General features: G+C 47.9%; 2 protein-coding genes across 4 annotated transcripts; both read right to left on the bottom strand.

Annotated features, from left to right (window-relative positions):
- Window positions 1-7,688: 7,688 nt before the first annotated feature.
- On the bottom strand, window positions 7,689-11,297 carry LOC100825911 (ubiquitin-conjugating enzyme E2 36). The gene is made up of 8 exons (XM_003567861.4): window positions 11,084-11,297; window positions 10,907-10,934; window positions 10,726-10,812; window positions 9,528-9,586; window positions 8,636-8,677; window positions 8,490-8,563; window positions 8,237-8,334; window positions 7,689-8,111 (listed from the first exon to the last, which is right to left on the bottom strand). Exons 1-8 carry the CDS (start codon window positions 11,117-11,119, stop codon window positions 8,074-8,076), a joined length of 462 nt encoding a protein of 153 aa, XP_003567909.1. The 5' UTR covers window positions 11,120-11,297; the 3' UTR covers window positions 7,689-8,073.
- Window positions 11,298-12,620: 1,323 nt separating this feature from the next.
- LOC100826225 (trihelix transcription factor ASIL2) lies at window positions 12,621-16,839 on the bottom strand. Of its 3 annotated transcripts, XR_002963692.1 has the most exons (3): window positions 15,056-16,839; window positions 14,619-14,719; window positions 12,621-13,001 (listed from the first exon to the last, which is right to left on the bottom strand). XR_002963692.1 is itself a non-coding variant. In XM_014899701.2 (2 exons), exon 1 carries the CDS (start codon window positions 16,139-16,141, stop codon window positions 15,074-15,076), a length of 1,068 nt encoding a protein of 355 aa, XP_014755187.1. In that variant the 5' UTR covers window positions 16,142-16,838; the 3' UTR covers window positions 12,621-13,001; window positions 15,051-15,073. The 3 variants fall into 3 exon arrangements, 2 of the variants coding, with proteins under 2 accessions (XP_014755187.1, XP_014755186.1); XM_014899701.2 differs by lacking the exon at window positions 14,619-14,719 and having other exon boundaries at window positions 15,051-16,838; XM_014899700.2 differs by lacking the exon at window positions 14,619-14,719 and having other exon boundaries at window positions 15,056-16,836.
- Window positions 16,840-22,121: the final 5,282 nt, after the last annotated feature.

The following is a 22,121-nucleotide window of genomic DNA, read 5'->3' on the forward strand; positions in this document are numbered from 1 at the left end:
GTCCGCAATTGCTTCATGTGTGAGGAAGAGGAATGGCGGAGGGCGCCCACGCGGGAGACACTGATGACGTCGAGCGCCCCGGTGCCGCCCCCGTCGAGCGCGGCCTCGGCGGGGGCCAACTGGCAGTGGAGGCCGCCATCGTCATCCGCCGTTGTGTCGTGCGAGAGGAGGGGCGCTGGTGACGAGACGTCTCTGGAGTAGGGGATGGGATGGGGACGATGGCGGATCTGGAGGGCTAGAAAGGAGGAGGTGGATCGAGAGAACGGAAAGAACGGGTGCGTGGAGAACGGTGGAACGTGGTGCGGGAGAGAGGAGCTAATTACGGCCGTGATTGATTGTTGGATTGTTTTTTTTTTAGGGTTCAGATAGGGATGGTTTTCTTGGGGTGCGGGGATCGGACGGGTGGGACGAGTGCGACGGATGAACGTACGTACCAAACTCGAAATTAAGTAGTAGTAAAGATAGGGTGCTAAATTAGGCATTTGCAATGACAGGTGACAGTTCACGTGGGTGCCATGCTTTCCTTTTCCGTGACAAATAGTACTCCCTCTGATTCTAAATTCTTGACTCAAATTTGTCAAAATATGGATGTATCTATTCTTAAAAAACGTCTACATACACGTAATATTTTGACAATAATTTAGTATTGGAGGGAGTAGTATGTATGTAAGGTTCGTGCTAACCTACATGTTGACCCTACAAGCAATTTTTTCTTTGAAAGCATGCCAAAATGCCAAATTAGTCCTTAAAAAAAAGCTAGCCAAATTAAAGCATCCGGTTTTGTTCCTCATCGTTCATTTCCCTCCCTCCCTCCTTCCCTCCCACCCATGTTGTCGTACAATTGTTTTTTTTAACGGGTAAGGCTTCTCATTTCTCAAATAATAGTACAATTGGGTTTACCTGCCATTTGCTGCCCAGCCACTAATTGGTGCTTATCTTCACGCCTTGTCGCCCCCTTGCAATGGCATTCATCGGTTGGTTAAAAAGGGAAAAACAAGTTTGCAGCACCGGTACATTTGTACATCCTTTTCTATCCACGCAACCACGCGAGGCCGGACGACACGTGCTGATGCGACTGACGGGAAAGCTGGTTTGGACGGATGAGCAGAGAGAGAGAACCCGCGCTCGAGCCGCACGTCGGTTTCTTCTTGCAGGATAAACATTGCACGTACCAAACGAGCAAAAATAAGGAACCGGGTGCCATATATATCCACTCGATCGGCTCGGACTTTGTCGCCGCCGCCGCGGCTGCTGCTCCTGGCGTCCCGCAGACAGATTCCCACGAGCCTTGGGCTTCATCACACGGATGCCTGTTACCACTCGATCGACCAGCCCAAATAGTCTAGCCGTCCGGACTTCGCGTGCGTGCTGCTCATATAATTGTTGGTTGCGTGGGGGCAATTATTGACGTACGTGTAGGCGCGCGTACTAGGATTAATCTATCGACGACCACCGTCATTCACGAGGTCCGGTCGCGTTTGCTATCGAGCCCAGGCTCCTAGCTAGTTCGACCGGATAAGGCCGTTCCCGAATCTAGTCTCAGTGGCAGTAGAAGAACAGTAGCAGCATTCTGGTGTGTTCTCTGCCATTGCTCATGGGGAAATAGCGGTGTGGTTGATCTGGTGGATTTTTGTGCGGAACCCGACAAGCATGCATATTAAATGGCTTAAATTTGTCAAATAAATATAAATGCATCTGAAACCAAAACGGGACGGAGGAAGTACCAGTAGTATAAAAGAACTGTGCACATAATGCATGGACGATGAAATGGCCTCACATGGCGATCGACCGCGCGCGCTTAGGGCGCCGGCACACGTAGAAGAGAGCCTCGTGCTCGCGCGCGAGCTGAGCATATAGCACGTACGGTCCGAGCGGCGTCCCGGGCGGGGATCTGCAGCCTAGGCCTGTCCGGGGCGCCGTCGCATCGGTCGATCCATCGATGGCGGGACACGGGACACACTGCACACAGCACGAACACGTGCGTGCATGCGCTAGCTGCATATGCCAAATCTGGTCTCGGTTCACGTTGGTACGTACGCGCTCGATTGATCGATCGATGGACAACTGACGTATCGATTCGATACGTCAGGGAGGGCTACGTACGGAAAGCTATAGCTAGCGGGGCCGCCAGAATCGAGCAGGGGCTCGATCGATTCAGATTCGATTCGATCTGGGGTCGAGAAATATGTGTGTGACTAGCTGCTGCTATACGCACGTGCATAATACTACTGGTATGCTACACTTCTCGTTAACTAAGATGATCTATCAGCCGGAGGTGGCCCGTTAAATTGAAGAGAGGGAGAGAGAAACGTTCAAACTGAAAGGAAAAAATGGTGTAACTATTTTCAAACAAAGGTATTAAATGTCGATGGACATGTCAGAGACATCGGATCAAGATCCGAGGGTCATCCACACTTTCCCCTCCGTAACGTGTTATCGCTGGATTAAAATCTGACGACCAACAGGGGCGGAGTTACAGCGTAGACATTGGGTTCAGATGAGGAATTGGATCCGAGCCTACACATATGAACCCCATGATTATAGTGTAATGAACCCAGTGGTTTCCTTTTCTGGCTCCACCCGTGACGACCAATCACGTCGACTTGTCTCTAACTAAAAAAATACAGACGACTTCTTAATAGCAAAACATGAAAAAGGAATATAATGTCTCTGTAAAATATAGAAAGACGTGGTTCTCCGTTAAGATGTTGTGGTTATTTCTCTTCTGTCAGTTGACCATTTTTGTCCCCGTCTGATCCAGCGCCGCTCCGTTACCGTACCATGTTTTTTCACGTCATTATCCGTCCGTATTCCTTATTTGTTTTTGCATTCATATCATGTCCGTGCCGCTTCCAAACCAATGGAAATTGTGAAATAAAATATGGTACTATATAAAATCATTATCCGGTCCCGTTTTACATATATGCTATATTCCTCAAGTATGTACATCGATCGCGGTCTTGTATGATTCAAAAACAAAAACGAAATATCAGTAGAGAGCAAGCGTACATGCACACGCAGGATATGCTTTCGTTGGTTAATTCGGTGTACGTACGGACCACCGCGATGTCTCTGCGCCCGTCGACGTCACACACGCTTACGTGAGTGCGTGCGTACAGTCGGTGATTAATCGATCCGGAAACGTGCCAATATAGTCTGCAGCCGCGCCGGCTTTTTATACTCCCTGCAATCAATGCACCCGGCCCTCTCGTTTCGGCCGAAAACTGCATACCACGCTCGATCGAATCATCCAAGTATACAGATACACACATGCTTCTCGATGACTCGATCGATGGACTTACGGTATAATCGTACAGTAGTTGCTTTCGCTTCCAGACGTAGGTACACGGAACGACGAACCGGGAAAAACGGCCCTCCTGCTCCTGGCTTGGAATCATTCCACCTCTGGTGGAAATCCTGGACCACCCGTACGTCCATATGCTCCCTTGCGAGTTGCAGACACGTTATACGTACTCATGTAATCGCTCCGTTTCATAAAAATTGACACGATTTTAAATCAGAACTAAGTTAAAATCATGTCAATCTTCGTGAAACGGAGGAAGTACCTGACAGGAATGCATGCAGGGATCAGGCACTCCAGTTTGGAGTTGGAACGGGGCACACATGTGGAAAAAGTTTCGAACTAACAAGGTGGCGACTGCGACCAAAGCCAGAACCATTTTTTGTCGAGCACGATCGATCGACCTGCAGCGCCAGAGCCACTAGAGGGCCCAGATCAGCTTGCCCCGCCCCAATTCCATGCGTTCCGGTTGTTTCCTTTCGAGCCCCCTGCCCCAGTTGCCTGCCCTTTTATCTCTCAGCGATCAGTTACGTTCATGCATTCTTGGCCACACGTACCTACACTACAATCGGTACTACTACGTACATGCGAGATAGCTATGTCCCGATCGAGCCTGCAATTAACGGCAACTCGACCGATCAATCTGCAAGTAGAGACAGTAATCTCGAATTTGGTTCAAAAGCAGGCAGCGAATCCTGGAACGACCAAGTTACACGGTACTCCTATGTAAGCTAGTACTAGTACAACTAGTAGCATGCCACCGGTGGATCACTCACCTGGGGATACAAAACCGTTCTCCTTCGATTAGAGTCGTCTGCATTATTGACAGTTTCGATGGACCAGGCAGACAGAAGCAAAGCCTGGATGCGCGCGGGATCCACTTGTCCAGCAAAAGGGCACGAATCGGGGAGGTCACAGGACTTAAACATACGATAGGCCACGCGAGCCAAAGGCGTGCCGTACTGTGCTGCCCCTGCCTGGCCTGTCGTGTGATGTGACAGAAAAAAATTAAAGGGAGCGGCGAACCTGCGTTTCATGATCATTGATAGATGGATGGGTGGATCGAGCTAGTATTAAGCTGGTTGTGGTGTGTGTGTGTGGAGGGGGGTCTGTCTTTGAAAAGTCGACGCTGCATGCGGACGTTCAGTTTCAAGTGGCGTGCAAGATGTTCCTAGTGAAAATGTGAAATCATGGGGGAAATAGGCGAAGTTTGCAGGGTTGAACGGCACACCGCGTTTGGCTGACGGCTCTATGCGCGGATATGATGTTTTCTTTTTAACGAATATTCTGATATTTTTCAATACCAAAACCGTATTCGGAGTTAGCTGGCGTCTGAATTTTAAACAGAAGACTTAAATCTCCGGACTCTTGAATTAAGATCTAAGTGTCATCCCCACTCTCTCTTCTCCCGCATGCTGTTGTTGGATTAAGATCCAATGTTCAAACACGTCAGCTGATCGCTAACTAAGAAACAAGCGACTTCTTAATAGCAAACCGTTTTCTGAATCCCCACATTCGATAATAAAATTCCACCGGGAACCTACCATGCTGTATGCAGATATCGACCTTCTTTTTTTGGATTGTGATAAGTGTATTTTCATAGTTTAAATATTGTTCACGGTGCAAATTCCGCCCTTGCGTGGCGGGTTATTGGACATTCAACTGTGGATACCGAGCTTAGCAAATTTTTGTCGAACTCTTTTTGGAATGGAATGGATTAATACAATTTGACTAAGAGTCATCATTTTTATGGTTTAGGGTGGTGGCTGCACCCCAAAACCTACCAAGGATCGAACCCCAGGTTTGACCCTCGGCGTGTCTCATTTGAGCCGAATTTCTTTTGGCAGTAGGAGATGCAATCCGTTCACGCTTCACACTGAAGCGTCAGTGACTTCGTCGATCTCAAAACGTTTTCACGATTCTGGTCATCCGTGTGAGTGTGTGCGCACGGCGGTGTACGTCGTGTGTGATCATTGTTCCTAAAATAAAGTACTTCCTTCGTCTAACAAAGGATGTCTGAATTTTGATTAAATTTGAATGCATCTATACATCAAGTCATGTCTACATACATCAACATTTTGACAAACTTGAGACATCTTTTGCTGGACGGTGAAAGTATAGGAGCCCGGGAATAGCCGCATCTTATTACAAGCAATTAATATTTCGACCCTGAACCAGTTTGAGCTTAACCCCAGTGGATCGGAATCGGGTTCACTGAGCGAGCGAGCGCTCCATTACAGATTTTTACAGGCACTGAGGCACCGTCTCTTCCTGCTGCCCCCCTCCGGGGAGCTAGCTGCGTGCTATGGACCGCCCATTCGTGGAACGGGCTGTACCCACCAATACCTACGTACCTGCGCGCCTGCCATGCCACCCCTCTGCCACGGGGGGCTGTCGGCTCCAAAGAATCATGCAATAATTACCAGCTTCTTCTATCGGCGGCATACAGAGGAGAGGATTGAGCTTTTGAGCATCTCGTGTGCAGAGAGAATCTCTCTGCCCGTTCGCGCCAGGTGGATGTATTTACTTGCGCCAGGAGCAAACGAGCAACTCGTGACCGCCTACGCACGTTTCCCCGACTAGACAAGTCAATTGGTGAAAATTGGTGAAATTGGCAGCTAGCTTATTTATCCCTTTATCCATTCGCACCCACCCCACCCCGGCCACCCTCCGCGCTGCGCATGCATGCATGTCCTCGTGGGCTCTCGAGGACTTGAAGTACGTACGTCGCATGCATGCAGATAAGACGGAGCTAGAGAGAAAGCCTCTTCTTTTCGCTCGTGGCCCGGCATGTGCATGCCAATGGCAATGCCAGCGTCCCAGTCAGCTACTCTCTCCGTTCCAAATTCTTGCCTCAAATTTATCCAAAAATAAATATATTTATTTTTTAAAAACGTTTATATACATGTAATAGTCCGACAAAAATTATGAAACGGAAGGAATACTGACCATAGCTATGGTCAGTACAACTCCTAGTGACAAGTGCAAGCAGGGGAAGTTCATACTCTATGTGGGAGGTGCAATGCATCTCTCGCTCTAAAGACGTGGTACTCCTAGACTACAGGACTACCACGTACTGGATTCATCGAGATGTGATGGAACGGTGTACCAGGGTGCGTGGCATGCATGTAGACGCCGGGCCGATCGATGTATGTCGAGAGCGGGATATGGACAACGAAAAAGGGTGTGGGCAGGGTAGGTGTTCGATCAAAATCCACGGACAGTTCCAAACTGAGGAGACCATGGGGAAACTACTGGACATCGGGGGTATAGTGTTCACGTGACGTCAGAACTGGGGAGAGCTACACAACCTCAAGTCGTCGTCTTCTGGTAAGCAAGAGGACCCTTGTTTGGGAGCGCAATGCAAGTGCAGATGTTGTGCAGGCGCAGCAGAGACGTGACCCTTGCAGAAGAAAACGCGAAGAGCCGGGTATAGTGGATATGTGGATGCGTGAATTATCGTGGGCCGGGCCGCTTCAAAGCCTGGTAACGCGTGTCGTCGTGGCCTGGCCCAGATTATGCTGCTCATCCGTCCAGCTCGCAATACATGAAGAGAAGTTCAAAAACCCGCTGTCCACTTTTGCATTTATCCAACGTTTCCTTGATGATTTGTCTCTCATTCGTGATGTTGTCCATGCTGTGACACCGGAGCCTCCTCCTGGTGGTGGTCGCCTTGTCCCGCCCACCAACCGCTGGTCTCCTCCGTCGGCTGGTATGTGTAAAATTAATGCGGATGCTGGAGTTGCAAGGTCAGGTGCAGGTGGTTCTTGTGCTGCGGTCTGTCGCGATGAATGTGGAAGATTCATGAGAGCCTCTTCGATTACAATCGAGGGCATGACCGACCCTACAATACTTGAAGCATTGGCATGTAATGAAGGCTTGTCTCTGGCCTTGGACCTTAACATCTCAAAAGTTTGTGTTGTTTCGTACTGCTTAACGGTTATCAAGAGTCTACAACAAGATGATCTTTGCTATTATAGTGCGATCATTAAGGATATTGTGGCAAGGAAGGATCAGTTCCGTGATGCTGTTTTCAGACGTGAGAAGAGAACTCTTTATAGAGATGCTCATAATCTAGTTAGAGCGGAGTTACCGCTTTCTGTTGGCCATCATATTTGGCTTTTAAGTACCCCATGCATTACTTGTATTCCTGTTCAAGTTGGTGTTGAATAAAGCTGGCCTTTCCCCTAAAAATAAAATATCCGTCCAGCAGAACTGAATCCCCAATAGCGCGGTTACAAGACAAGAATGATTATGTAATTATGTTCCTTGTTATCGTTTCACTTTGCACCACAGAAAGAGTGCTCTGTTTGGCTCCACCAAGGCAAAAGGAAAGAGAAACAGGAACCGAGGAGTGTCTCATTGTCAATTACTAATTCAGCCAACGAACCCATAAAACATGTACCGACGCAAATGCAATTCATCAGAAGTGTTCTTCAAGGAAGAACACAGACAGGGTATCGGACTACCGGTGACTATGTTTGGATATCTTACATGCTCAGAATGCTGCGGGCGAGTTAACTGGGAAATAATTGAAGATGAAGAAAGGACACAGCAAGTTACATAAGCGGCAACAGATTTTGCTAGAGTGGCACAGCAGTGGCAGGTGCTGGAACATGCACCTCAAATACAATCAGGAACTCGAACTGTTTATAGCTTTGGACACTTTCTTCCATCGCAAAACACTTCGAGTTTGTTCTTATCAAGCAAATGGTTTTCGATTAGGCCCAGATATGACATGGTGTTATTACATGCATAACAGCGCTGGCTTGTCAAGCACCACTGGCATACAGGCGAGTCCACTCCTTCGCTGCAAAGCAAAAAAAAAATTGACATGTTAGGTACAAAAAGCAATGAAAAGTGGAGCAAAATGACATGCTAGTGTATCAAAGTGCAGTGTTAGCGTGCGGCTTTGTTGGCTGAATTTTCAGTTACCTGTCTCGACAGCTTCAGCTTCATTGGATTTCCAGTGTTTTGCCACGTTTTCTGAGAGCGGATCATCTGGATTCGGAGCGCTCAGCAGTGCCTGAATGCTGCAGACCAAACATTGTAAAGAGGCAAAAAAAAAAGAGTATACAATAGTGGATACAAGAAGCAACCCTCTGGAAATACGATAATATGATACGATCATGAACTATAATGAAACTATTTGGCCAAACATGCCACGGAAGACAGAAGAGGTTGCTACCTCAAAAGAACAGTACGTATCTGAAGAGCTGGGCTCCATTTGTCCTTCAGGATATCGAGGCATATCCTACCAAGCTGCAGTGCAAGTCAATCCGAAATGAGAAACTGTTATCGAATGAAGTTCCATTGAGAATATCAGTTCCCTACCTTGTCAATGTTGGGATGGTATATTTTTGTGAGAAACCTAACCTGCGTCAGGAATAACCAAAGAGTGATGTCCATCAGAAAGAATCACAACAGAGACAACATACAGAAAAGTCAAATAGAATTGTGTAACTACTTTGGTTAGACGACAGTGTCACACTAAAACTAAAACAACCATGTTGATATCCGTAAGAGTAAAACAGTCCAAGGACAGGAGTTGAGAACAAAATATTCAGCTACCTCTTATTTAACATGATGGAAATTACTACTCCCTCCGATCCATATTAATTGTCGAAATATTACATGTATCTAGACAATTTTTTAGCCATAGATACATCCATATTTGGGCAAATTTGAGACAATTAATATGGATCGGAGGGAGTATTAGTCTGAGTCTCAGATGATATATCACAATGTCAGTACACTCCAAATATAGCATTGCCAATTAAGTAAAGTAAAGTACGGAACTGTGCAAAGGAGATTAGTTAAGTGAACGGAGAGAGAAATCTAGTATGGATACGAAAAGTATTAACACAATACTAAACATGGGCATTCAGTATTCCTGATCACAAAGATGGTATGCAAATCTATTAATGGTACATATCAACAACAAACATGGGCGCTGCCCAAAATAAGATGTCACAATAAATTGCTGGTTTCGGTTAACCACAGGCATAATTAAACGTCCATCCCACTGTCGCACCATAGCATGATAAAATCATTGCGAAGATCGCTCTGCCAGATTTTGAACTCAAATTTCAGTTACAACTTACAACTAGGAAATGAACCAAATTCCACATCAAGGAGCCTACCGGGACAAGAAAATCCATCACAATATGTGTCAAACTAATAACTTCTTAAACAACCATCCACTAATACTTGATCAAAAAATTACTTTTGGAGCAGCCATCGGATATTCCTCAGGTAAGAAAAGTTCAAGCTTGAAAACTCCACCTGTCCAACACATATTAGAAGAAATATCAGGAGGACCAGACACAGACAACTAAACAAAATAATGTTTCACCCAATTAAAAATGTCATAAGCAAATACAGTATACAAAGATAAGTAAACCAAGCTTAAATAAATAAGATAACATAGTGACAAATGTACTGTCTAACAATAGGAAAACAGGTCGTTCTGTGTACCATTTATCATATACATGCACCGCATTTCATTACTCCATGTTGCATGGAAACATGGTAGATAGTTCCTTGTGCCGTATATCAGTAAACTTCAGTAATCGCAAAGGTTAAGGAAACCCAAGACATTCAATTCCCATAGGTTACTGATATATGGTACAGTTGTAGATCTAGCATGTTAAGGAAACTACAAACTTGTGCCCCATATCATATCTAAACTAATAGCAGGTATAACTGTTGAAGTATAAGGTGAATTGCCCTCATTTCTCCATCAGCTTAGGCTTTTAGGGGCACTGGTTCGGCCCATATGCAACTCTCCATGGTATCCGAGCCAAGAGGTCCCGAGTTCAAGCTCAATATAATAAAAAGGCACTTTTGATCCATGAGGGGGAGTGTTGAAGTACGAAATGAATTGCACTCGTTTCCCCATCAGCTTAGACTTTTGGGTGAACTGGTTCGGCACAAGCAACTCTACAAAAGGCAGTCTTCCTATGTGGAATAACTTCTACAAATAAAAAACCAGGTTCACTAGAGCTTAAGATAACCGATGAAATGGACTTGTCAAGCTATATTTTGTGATGGATTCAACAAAGCAGAATCTCAAAGTATAGAATCCAAAAGGCACAGAAGAGTACAATTACCACTGGAACAGCTGGGTACAAGATGGTCGGATTGCTGGTCTAGCAAACATAAGTTTAGAAGTGTATAGTTCCGGCAGCACTAGAACAACACCTTTATGTGACCATCCTGATATGATCATCCATCTGTGATGTTTTACTACATATTTGCAGCATTTTACAAACAAAAAGAGCCATAGATACGAAAATGGGGACGCGGTGACCACAGTTACAGTCCTAAATTGCCACAGAACTACGCATTCGTGCTCCAAAGTATTACAGGGTTATCGGCATACGAAACATTCCAACAGAAATAAAATGAAAAGGAGGTTTTACCTTCATAAGGAGACTGCGCCGGACCAAGGACCATGACATTGAAGTAGCGCATGTTCTCCTCCGACGGCGACGCGCTAATCCCCGGCGCTGCACGCACCCCCCCAACACACGAATCAGCACAAACATCCGAGGCTCGAACGCGGACAACACAACAGGAGCATCGAATTCTAGGAAAACGAACCTGGTTCGCTGAGCAGCCGCTGCGTCTCCTGCAGCAGATCCAAATTCCGAACAGATTAGGCACCACGCACAAGGAATAACCAGACGATAAGGTTATCATATCGCGTTAGAGTCTCAGAAACGGCTGTAGATCTGGGGGGGTGAGGGGCGATCGGATCGCGGGGTAGGGCGCGCGCACCTTGATGATCCGGCGCGGGAGGTTGCTGTTGGCCATGGAGTCCGGCCGGGGCTGGAGCGAGAGCCTAGAGGGGAGGGGGGGAGGGACCGCCTCGAGCTTCGCGCGGCGACGGAGGAGAAGACAGCGCGAGAGAGGTCAAAGGAGTCGTCGATCTGTCGGGGAGGGCGAGCCGGGGGAGGAGGCGACGAACGAACAGAAATGGGTCAGGGTCCGATACTGTGTACCACGTATTTATAAACTCCACGCTACAGCCGCTGCTGCTGATATTTTCCTTTTCCTCTTGAGCTGGTGTTTTCGTTTTATACTCTACCGACCTGTTTGTTTGTCCTTCTATTTCAGTTTTTTTGCATCTGGCAATCTTAAAAGCATCTTTTCTGTTTACACGTGAAGCTGAGAGGCACCTCCGAACATGCTAAACACTGTTTACACATGAAGCTGAGAAGCACCTTCGGACGTGCTAAACAGAAAAAGTGCTTTTGAGATTGCTAAAAGTACCAAAAACTGAAACAGAAGTCCAAACAAATAGGCCCAGAGTCTGCTGGATTGTGAATTTGAATACGCACACGGCGAAATCAAAATACGAAGTCATGGCCACTATGTTTAAAATAAAATTCGTGTACTTGGACAAAACAGAAGTTGTTCGGTGAATAAAAAAACCCTAGAAATGATTTTCCGACGTAATAAACGGTATAATAGTACTACTAGTAGTACGAGGGCTGCTGCAGCGGAGATTAAAAAAAAACGGTGTTCGTTTTAGGTGAGCCAGGGAGAGCATCTCTCCACGCGAAGGGAGCACACAATTTATGCATGTGCAGAGAGAGAGAGCACGGAGAAGAACAACCTTTGGGTTTGCCTAATTGCAACGGCCAACTTGTGACTTTGTGTTGTGCGCGCTCGTCGTGGAAGGATCTCAGGCGAAAAGGAAGGTGGGGGAAAGCTCGATTATTCTCCGCAGCTTCAATCCCACGCTAAGCCGCCTGGTCGAAAAGGTTTGGCTGGCCAAACCGGTTTTGCATGGTACTCCGTAACATGTTTTTCAAGTTTTTTAGAACTTTGGAGGAACTCGAAACAAATTGAGAGCATACGCTTTCTAAGAGTTGAAAAGTATTATTTTCGAAGCACGGGCAGTCGGGCACGGGCATCAGAGCATCTCCGTTGCCAGTCGCTCGAAGCGAAGAGAAATCACGCACTTCCTCTGCTACCGAAGCGAAGGCAGGAACAAGAACAACAGCGACGAGACACAGCCAGAAATTCGGCATAGTATTTGCTCAGGGCTAGATTCCACTGTATTCGCTGTAATCTGGTAAAGCATGTCGCATGTGCCCAGACTACAGGAGGATTTCAAGACAAGTATCCAGTCCTGTCTTATTTACAACAGATAGCGTGCAAAACTATGCTCAAGAATCAAGATAGATAAATAACACTGGATTTCCCCAGTACTTGCTACTTCACCGAACTACGGAGTACAACTGGTAAAGAATAGTTTCACAAGTCGGATCCTGAGATCACAATGAAAGAGAAGATACAACAGGGAGTATTAAATCTGCACATGATCACAAGGAAATCCAGATGCACATGAATCCAGACAATAGGAAGAACAGGGAACAGTTTGACATATTTTTTCTAATAAAACAGAAGGTCAGAGTTGCATGCCTACATTGTCAACAAAATAATAGATGAATTGCACGAACATACCTCAACGACTCAATGTCAACATGGATTTACACTAACAATTTTTAGTCTTTGACCTTTCATACTCTTCAGAATTAATTATTACCAGACTAAAAACTACAATGCACCTAAGAACACGAGCTTTCGCTTCAGAATATCCCAAGGATGGTGGGGGCAGGTGGAGCACGCCATCATTGGAGAGCAAGAGCAACGCCATGTCATTAACTGATCATCTTCAAATGATAATCTGTAGAAGAGACAATGGACAAGAGTCAATTGATCGCTTCACCAAACAGTAACATTACAAATTTGCTATACAGGCTCCAAACAAACTGATTTTCTATCAGTCTACGCTTAAACATAGCAGTTAACAGGGGCAAAGCTTAACACAGGCCCATCAGCAATCATGCAGAGAACAAGGCAAGGCAGATCATCCATGGGAATCACACAACAATCCACAAGGAAGCATGCATTACATTCTTTGGAAAGCCAATCAAGAGAAATCTGGGTTCAGCGATCGGAAAGATTTACAATGGATAAGATATGTCAAAATTTCAGTACTGGAAACTTCAGTTACAAAGCAATTTGATAAATCTTACATGCCAAGACAAGTATAGAAGATATATCTTTATATAATAATACTGACTCGTAATTGTTAGGCTTACAGCAAAAAAAAGGTTAAGTTTCATTAAACAAGCTTATTTATCGGTCTCTGAGGAGCTGGGTTACCTGTAGATAAATGGGACCAGAAACTAAGAGGTTACCTGTTGACTCAAGCTTATGCTTATTTTGGCGATACACGTACTCTTAGGCTGGACATAATTCACCCTAACGATTCTCACTAAGACATGAGAAAGGAATTCTAGTACGGAAAGGAAGTGAAAACCAGCGCATGTGCATCCAAGTGACTCCTAGTGAAACAGCACAGAGAGTGTCCCAGATCGATTTTAACTCTGAGTCACCAAGTGGTTCGTCGGTATCAATTTGATCCTAACAGATTCCAGGCAATACCATCATATGTCACCCAGTCATGATTTCCAGGAAAAGAATATAAGTATTTTCATCATACAGACAGAATTGAAGAAAAACTATTATTAGACCATACATTATGGTCTTTCATTTGTCATGACAAAAATGTACTCCCTCCGATCCATAAAAGGTGACGCCCATTTTGTACTAAGTTAGCACAAATTTTGTACTAGGTGGGCGACACATTTTATGGATCGGAGGGAGTAATAAGAAACACTAAAAGCTCAAGATAGAAACTATGATTAGTTAGTTCAATCTTTTAATAACACCTATGACATAACAGAGCTGCACAATTATAATTCTGTAAATTTTATCACACCCAAAAACCCAGAGAACCAAACGATAAGATACATAAGTACTTAAATCTACAATCATAACGAGATGGTCAACATATCTCATCAATGCACAAAATTAAATAGAAAAACACACGACGAAAACATCCACCAAACATTATCTACTGAAGACACAAAATATAAATAGAATCTCACAAAGCCTACACCAGGATAGATCTTATATGTGAATATCAATGCTCAACAGGACCGAAAGCCTTATTTATGAAGGTTATCGCACATTTGGGCTAAGGCCATTGTAACATAAAATAGTCCAAAATGCACAACATATGGGGTGGTCGGACTTCGGCAACGAAACTTCAGACATACTCGCTAGATTTTCCGAAGCAACAGTATCTAAACTTTTTTGTTGCTAATCCTCCGCAGCAACTCGAGCCAATTGTTTACCAAGATCCTTATCGAGATTAGCTAGATTATTAAACCTTGACTGTAGATAAACGGACATGTATGTAACATATTGCTCAGAACAATCAAGTCGGGCTCACCCAAGCTTGTTTACACCCATATGAAGGAAAGGCTTATTGAATTGCATTGTCAGGAAATCAGCACTTCCCCAAACAAACTGAAAGTACCTTTATTCCACAACCTATAAACATCAATGGATATACTCAGAACACAACAGCTTACATGTGTGGACCTTCCCACCATTAAGGCCAAACATAGTAACAATAAGTTCCACTTATTAAAATGTCATTGTATACAAGAATGTCAGATTAAATTATGCCTCTACACAAGCATACCAATCCTGTCACTATCACTGAAAGTCTGAAACATTAACTAACAGCCAACATCATGCCACATAACTTGTAATTTTAGCACATCAACATTAGCATTACAGAAACAATAGTAGCCACAGATCACATAAACGAACAAAAACAATCTACAGCAATGTTCTAAACTGAAATGCTAAAACATACTTTACCTAAAACCCTCGTCCGCATCAGAGGTAATTGGAGTTGGAAAGGAAAGGCAGCGCAGCAACGGATGAAATCAGCTCCACTCCACCAGCACCATTGGATGCAGCCCCTCCGCTCTTCTTCGTGCGCTTCACCCTTGCGAGCTTCACGTGCGCATCGACGAAGTTCTCCATGCGCTTCACCTCCAGCTGCTTCAGGAAGTCAATTCGCTCGCGTTCCATCTCTAGCGAATGCTTTTGTTTCGCACTCTCCACGCGCTCATACATCTCTGCAAAAGCCTCAATTGCCCTCGCCAGCTCGCTGACACCACTATCCCCATCACCGCCAGCCTCGCGACGAAAGGGACGCTTGTTGCTACCGCCGGAGCGCGCCGACGAGACAGAACGCGACGGTGACCTCCGCAAGTTGTCATGGTGGTTGTTGTTGTTGTTACCACCAGGATGATCACCAGAGTCCTCCGAATCAGACACCGCTGCAGCGGCGGCAGCGGCTTCCTGCTGGATGAACGCAGCGGCAGGGAGCAGCGCCCCGCGGCGGTAGCTGGGGAGGGGCAGAGCCATGGGCGGGGGCGGGGACGGCGAGGAAGAAGGCGACGGGTACTTCCTCGCGGCGGTAGAAGAAGGATGGACGGGCAGGGCGAGGTGCGGGGCCATCGCCGGCGAGGGCCGCTTGTTGGCGGCGGAGTTGAGGGTGGGGCCGACGAGTCGGTCGAGCTCGTCGAAGAAGCTCCAGCCCGACGGCGCGCCGCGGACGCGCTCGGCCTTGTACTTCTTCTTGAGGGTGTCGACGCGGTTCTTGCACTGCACGTCGGTGCGCGGCGGGCGGCGGCGCGCGGCGGCCCCGCGGCGCGAGTTGACGGCGTTGGCCACCTCCTGCCACTGCTTCTGGCGCAGGTTGCCGCGGTTGAGCTCCACGTAGCGGCTGCCCCACGCGTCCACCAGCGCCGCCGTCTCGCCCTCGCTCCAGCAGTCCTCCCGGTAGGGCAGGTTAGGGTTGGGCGGCGGCAGCCTCCCAAACCCTCCCCCTCCTCCTCCTCCCCCTCCTCCCGCCGCCGCCGCAGCAGCAGCCGCAGCCATCTCCCTCACCTCCATCGGAACCAGATCTCGCAGGAGCAAACCCTAACCCTAGCTAGCCCGCCCGCCGAGAGAAGAGGACCGAGCGAGCCTCGGGGAAGTCGCGCGTGACGGTGGGCTATGTGAGCGGTGGGGGGTTCGGGGTTGGAATAAAAGGACACGGCGAGGGAAGGGGGGAGGTGGGGTCGCCGGCCGCGAGGGGTCCGGGTTCCGTCCGTCACGCACGCGGCACGTGACGCGTGACCGGCGAGGGGGGGGCGGCATCGGCATGGCATATCTCGCTCGCTCTCGTGTGTCGTGGGTGACCGGATTCGGATCGGAGACGTGCCGCCGTTGGATTGCGTTTGACCGGGTAACCGGCGATTACTTTCGGGTTTCGGAGGGCGGGTGGGATAATGACAGCCAGCCAGGCACAGGCAAAGCAGAGCGCGGCGACAGGCGACAGCCGGAGACCGGACGGAATACGGTGGCTGGCGCGGGGGTGGGAAATTACCGCGTTGCCCCTACCCCGGGGAGCAGGCCGGGGCGGCACGCGGCAGGGGCAAGGCGGGGATTTCGCGTGGGGCGGCGCGGTGTCAGGGGGTGAGCTGGTCGCCGTTGGTCGGTTTGCGTTTCGGGGCCGCCGAAAGAGGGGAGAGGAGAGAGAGAGAAACGCGCCGAGGATGATGGGGAAGGGAGAGGAGACTCGCGAACCGAAGACACCGCTGCTCCTCGCTCTGTACTCCAGTCTAGGCTTCTAGCTAGACTCGGCGCGGTGGAGTGGGTGGGTGAAGAGACTGAGGCGCGGGGCCCGCGTGCAAGCAGGCAGGGCGGGCAATTATTGTCGCCTCTGGTGCCGTCGCTCGGTACAGAGGACGGACGGACGGACGGCGTGGGCAAAATTTAATCGGCGTGCAGCAGGTGCCGGCTGCCGCCTGCAGGCGCCGGTCCTTCGGATTGATCGGTGGATGGATGCACTCGCCAATGGCAATTCATCCATCAAACATCATTCGTTACTGTATATTTTGTGGCAAATCAAGATTAGAGGTTCATCATCCGTTTACCGTTTTGGTTTGTCCCCTGGCGTCATCATCACCGTCTGGGCTTTGGAACTGACAATATGGTTCTTTCGGTGAAATTCAGGTGAAAGTAAAACTCCACCGGTAGATAGCAGCGGCCATGGTGCCGTCGTGGGAACAGAGCAGTACGTACGTTACGGGCTCGCGTCAAATCCTCGACGGAACCGTGCCCGCTGCACCGGTGGGTGAACAGAACACCATAAATCCCTCGCGGCCGTGGAGAGAAGTCAGGGGAACCGCGTGTACGTACGTGGTCCTCTCCTGCTAGCTATAGCTAGGCTGCCCCGTGCGACCGGCGGCGAGGAAACGGCACGCTCGGGAGCCGTCAACATTGAATCGGAGGGCCGGGCGGCCGCGATAGCGTAGCGACCAGCGAGATACTCAGTCAGTACGGGCTACTTCGGGCTGTCACGCACGCACCGAGCCGGACGGCCGGGCCGACGCGTCGGGCTTGGGAACCACCGGCGCCGCAGGGGCGGGCTCGGACCGCGTCCAACGCCGCAGGCTTTGCAAAGCTTGCGTTGCGTGTACCCCACGCTACCACGCGGGTCCCCTCCACCAATCAATTCCAGGCCGGACGGACGGCCGGTACCGTGTACCGACGCGTCGCCCGCCGGATCTCCGTGGCGTTTTCCTTTGCCTTTAGTTGTGTACCCGCCCCGCTTCACGCCGGCCTTGTGCGGCAGTTGTGTACACACACGCACGCACTTGTACTACTACTGGTGGCCTTGGACTTTGCTGGTTGCTGGTGCGCACCCAGCTTTTTGCGAACGGTTCCGGGAAACGCCGGCGGAAACTTGTGCGGCGGGTCGGTCGGTTGCCGGGGAAGGAAGGATTCTTCACACAAGCAACGTGAGATCTGACCAAGGGGAGCAGCAGCCAGCCAGCACGAGCAGCAGTTCGGCGCTGGAGCTACGCGCGAGCTGGGGCAGGAGCTACACGCCATGTACGTTGCGTCCCCGGGCCGGTTTGATTTACGACCGGAAGAGCCGCAGCGTTTCCGGCGCGATGACCGGACAAATTAGCCGGCTTGGCCGATGGCTATACTATATCGGATTGGACATATGGAGTGATAGTGCTCCCGACAGGTAGGAGACGGACGGACGAGAGCGAGTAAACTGCTGCCTGCGACTCTGCGAGTCCTGCCGTGCACGGCTCCATGGACGGACCGCACGTCCATGGCCTGTGTAGCTCCGACCGCACCGGACGCAGGCAAGCGGGACGTGCTGTTCATCCTGCAGACGGGACTGACCCAAGTTATTGGAGACGCGTCGGCATTGAAGCCTTTTCCATTCTCAGGAGCATGACGTAATCACGGGATCACGCACGGCGTGGGCAAAAGATTACCAGCCGCGCCGCGCGTGCCTGACTGCCTGTGCAGCTGTGCTATTTTGAGTGCAGAATACAGTTCTTCAGAACCGCGCCTGTTTTTTGAGGCTAACTGAACATGCAGTTCCATACAATTTCAAAACTCTACGTATAATACGGAAGGGTAAAAGATACTGAGGCGGTCGAGACCACTGTCGCGACACGCGAAGCCTGAAATCGTAGCGGATTTACTTTTTCTTTCTCTCGGGGCAACGTCCAGCAACAGCAAGTGACTGCTTGCCGGTTCATCTGGCCGGACTGAAGGTGCAGAACTATCTGCTTCCATGACCATGTCATCTTACTGAACTGATGTTGATGTTGATCGAACGGAAACTTGGTATTAGTGCAATTTGCATTTGGTAGACGGGGGGTGGGATGAAGAAGCTGCAGCGCATTGGTCAGGGCAGCAGATGGAAAACGCTGGAGACGGAGGTCAAAGAAGACGCGCGTAAAGGAACCGGTCAGAACAGTGACTTCCTTACTGGATTTAGGTGACAGGCTGAAAATTGTTTATACTTTGGCACGTTGCCTGGGACACAGCAGTGGACAAGTTCGGTTCGGAGAATTCTATCCTCCAGTCATGTTCCTTCTCGGTGATTAACTATCAGCTCATCTGCCAATCACATGTTCTGTGGTGACAGCAGCCAGCAAAAATAACCGAACGGATTAGTGATCGCCTAGATTATGTAGCTCAATTTGCATGCGTAGTTTCAAACGGTATAAAACGATGCCTTCGAAGAAATGGGAGTAGTAAAAAACATGTGGACTCGATTTGGGCCGGGCCGCGATATCTTCGGTTCTCCACCCTCTTACGCGCAGCGTTTCTTCTCAGTGTCTGCTCATCACTTGCGTTAGCTTGTATTGTTTGCCTTCGCTTAATATTAGTGCCATGTTATCATGGCTCCATCGCCCAGTCGAACGCCGGCTATCAGTTCAAATTATGGATAGTCTATTGGCTTTGAATAATGCGTGTCCTTGCTCTGATTCCGTTGAGTGTCATTCCAAGAGTAGGTATCTATCAGAAGAATTTTCAGCAAATGTCAGTGCTGCTTGAAGTCAACGAGTACTAATCACAACATGTGTGAACATTTGCCATCCTCCTGCGGTGCACTCTGACCTGCATTGGAGAGCTGTATTGCAGCCTGAAGGTCTTCTTCTCTATTCTACTTCTACATATCTACCCACGTGTATATGCAGTATCCTCCGATGGTTTAGCCCATGGGCAATGCAGTTGTCTGCTTCAATTCTTGGTGTTTCAGAACTAGTAGTACTACTAGATATGATCAGTATGCTGGGGACAGGACAGTATGAATGTACGATAGATAAGGTCCTAGAACATGGGCCACAGGTTATGCAGATCGCAGACACGAGTGTTTGGCTGGAACTGATCTCCGAATGCGAGACTCCGAGAAACGTTGATGCCGCTTTCTGTCGATCACCTTGAGCCATTGTCCGTCTGCTGGCCTGGCAGGGAAAGTCTACGGAATGCCATCTCGAAAGCCATGGAAATTCTGTTTTGCCTGACAGAACTCTGGCGTACATGAGCAACAGCGACCGGAGCGTGGTTTGCCTGCGTGCTTGACTGTATGGTCACGACGAACACGAGGTGGCGACCATCCGCCGCGTTATCCAGGACTGCACCCGTCAGAGAAGGATCCTTCACTTTTTGGGAATCCAATCACTTCGGGATCCATCAGAGCAGAAGACACGGCCATTTCGCCGGCGGCTTTCCCCATACAGTGCACATCTCGTGAACTTCCGTCCATATTTTCTGGCCAAATTTGCAAAGGATTTGTGCTTTTCAGAGTGCAGCAAACGTAGCAATACCAGGAAACTACGGAGTAGAATAGGAAGGAACGTACGCCTGTTTGTTCGGGCGGCAAAGTCAGAGCGACACTCTCTCTACTTTGTTTGTTCGTCAGGCCAGGACGCCCGCCAAACCCGACATGGATAACTCCATTATTGACGATGGAAAGTAGAAATCTGACCCCGGGGGCACTAGCAGACGACACTATCCACATTGTCTTCACACACCGAGAATATGACAAAATAACATGCATTCTTAATTCACCTATCGTCCCCAGTACACACCATCAGAAAACATCTTCGATCTTCTAAGGCGTGGATGCATTAGGGGTGCGTATAAAAATAATCATACTCCTTCCGATACATAAAAAGTTTCCCACATTTAGTACAAAATATGTACTCCCTCCGTCGAACAAAGGATGTTTCAACTTTGATTAAATTTGAATGCATCTATACACTAAGTCATGTCTAGATACATTTAAATTTTGACAAACTTGAGACATCTTTTGTTGGACGGAGGGAGTACTAATTTTAGTACAAAATGTGTGACACTTTTTATGAATGGGGGGAGTATCTCCTAGACTCTTTTGATTCAAATGAGTTAATCCTTCAGAATTTTTTCTATGTAGGCTTATTTCATTCGTAGGATTAGATTTTAGTGGAAATTTGCCTATGGTTCACTTTGCACTGCAGTGATGCAAACCAGATTCCGCGAAAACCCACTTCTAGTTCATTTTTCAAATCTTCAATTCAAATTTTGAGCAAAAATTTGGATAAAAGACTTGAGAATTGAACTAAAAGTTGACCATCAATGGGATCCCGTTTGCATCTCTACTGCTCTCAATTCCAAAGTAAATTTTCCATCTAAATCTAATCACTTGAAAAAATTCCTTTGTTTCCATGATAACTATACCAATGCACGTAATGTTTTTCTCTGTTTTTCCTCTAATGCTAGATTGAGTCTGTTTTTCCTTTAATGTTTTTCCAACTCGATTAGTTTATTCAGGTGGTTTCTTCCTGTAGAAAACAACATATCATGACATTTCAATCTTGTGTTTGCTATTTCAGGGCTCATTCACTCTACATGCGTTTTAGATGATTTTTCTACAAGATTTCAACTCTTACACCTTGTTTGGCACATGTGGGTTTCTTACGTTTTCTATTTCTACTCTACAATCTTAAAATCATGTTCTCCTTCTGACCTTTGTTCTCAAATTTATCTAAATACGGATGTATCTATGTTTAAAAAATGTCTATATATATTTATAATATTTCAGTAACTAATATGAATCGGAGCAACTAACTCGAACGAGCCCTCGGTGTTTGAATATTTAAATACTCCTGAATGCAAGTATAGTTCTGCACTCCTACTGCAGCTTGCTACCACGAAACTAAACATTTCTCTTTCTGCAGCCCCCGACTCGATCTAGCCGCAGTCCATGTCGTTCTTTTCGCCCTGGCGTGTGCAAGAGTCGAACCCATAGTGTGAACAATTGAGTTAGGCACGAGCCGGAGAGGAGGAGAAAGGACAAATTATTGCTCAGATTAATCATCACCTCGATCGTTGCGGCGCAATACCGTTATATAACGACGGAATACGGGCCCACACGTCAGTGTAAAGCGAGCTGCTTGCCGCTTTCTCCCTCTTGCGTGACGCCGTCGCCGTCCAGAGCCATCTGGCCACCGGGCTCCCAGCCCCCCACAGATGTGCCCCCTGCATGCGCGCCATGTATCAGCCTCTGATACGTCAGGCCAGGAACCATCCT

This window comes from Brachypodium distachyon, chromosome 2 (genome assembly GCF_000005505.3).
Source record: "Brachypodium distachyon strain Bd21 chromosome 2, Brachypodium_distachyon_v3.0, whole genome shotgun sequence".
Classification (NCBI taxonomy): Eukaryota; Viridiplantae; Streptophyta; class Magnoliopsida; order Poales; family Poaceae; genus Brachypodium; species Brachypodium distachyon.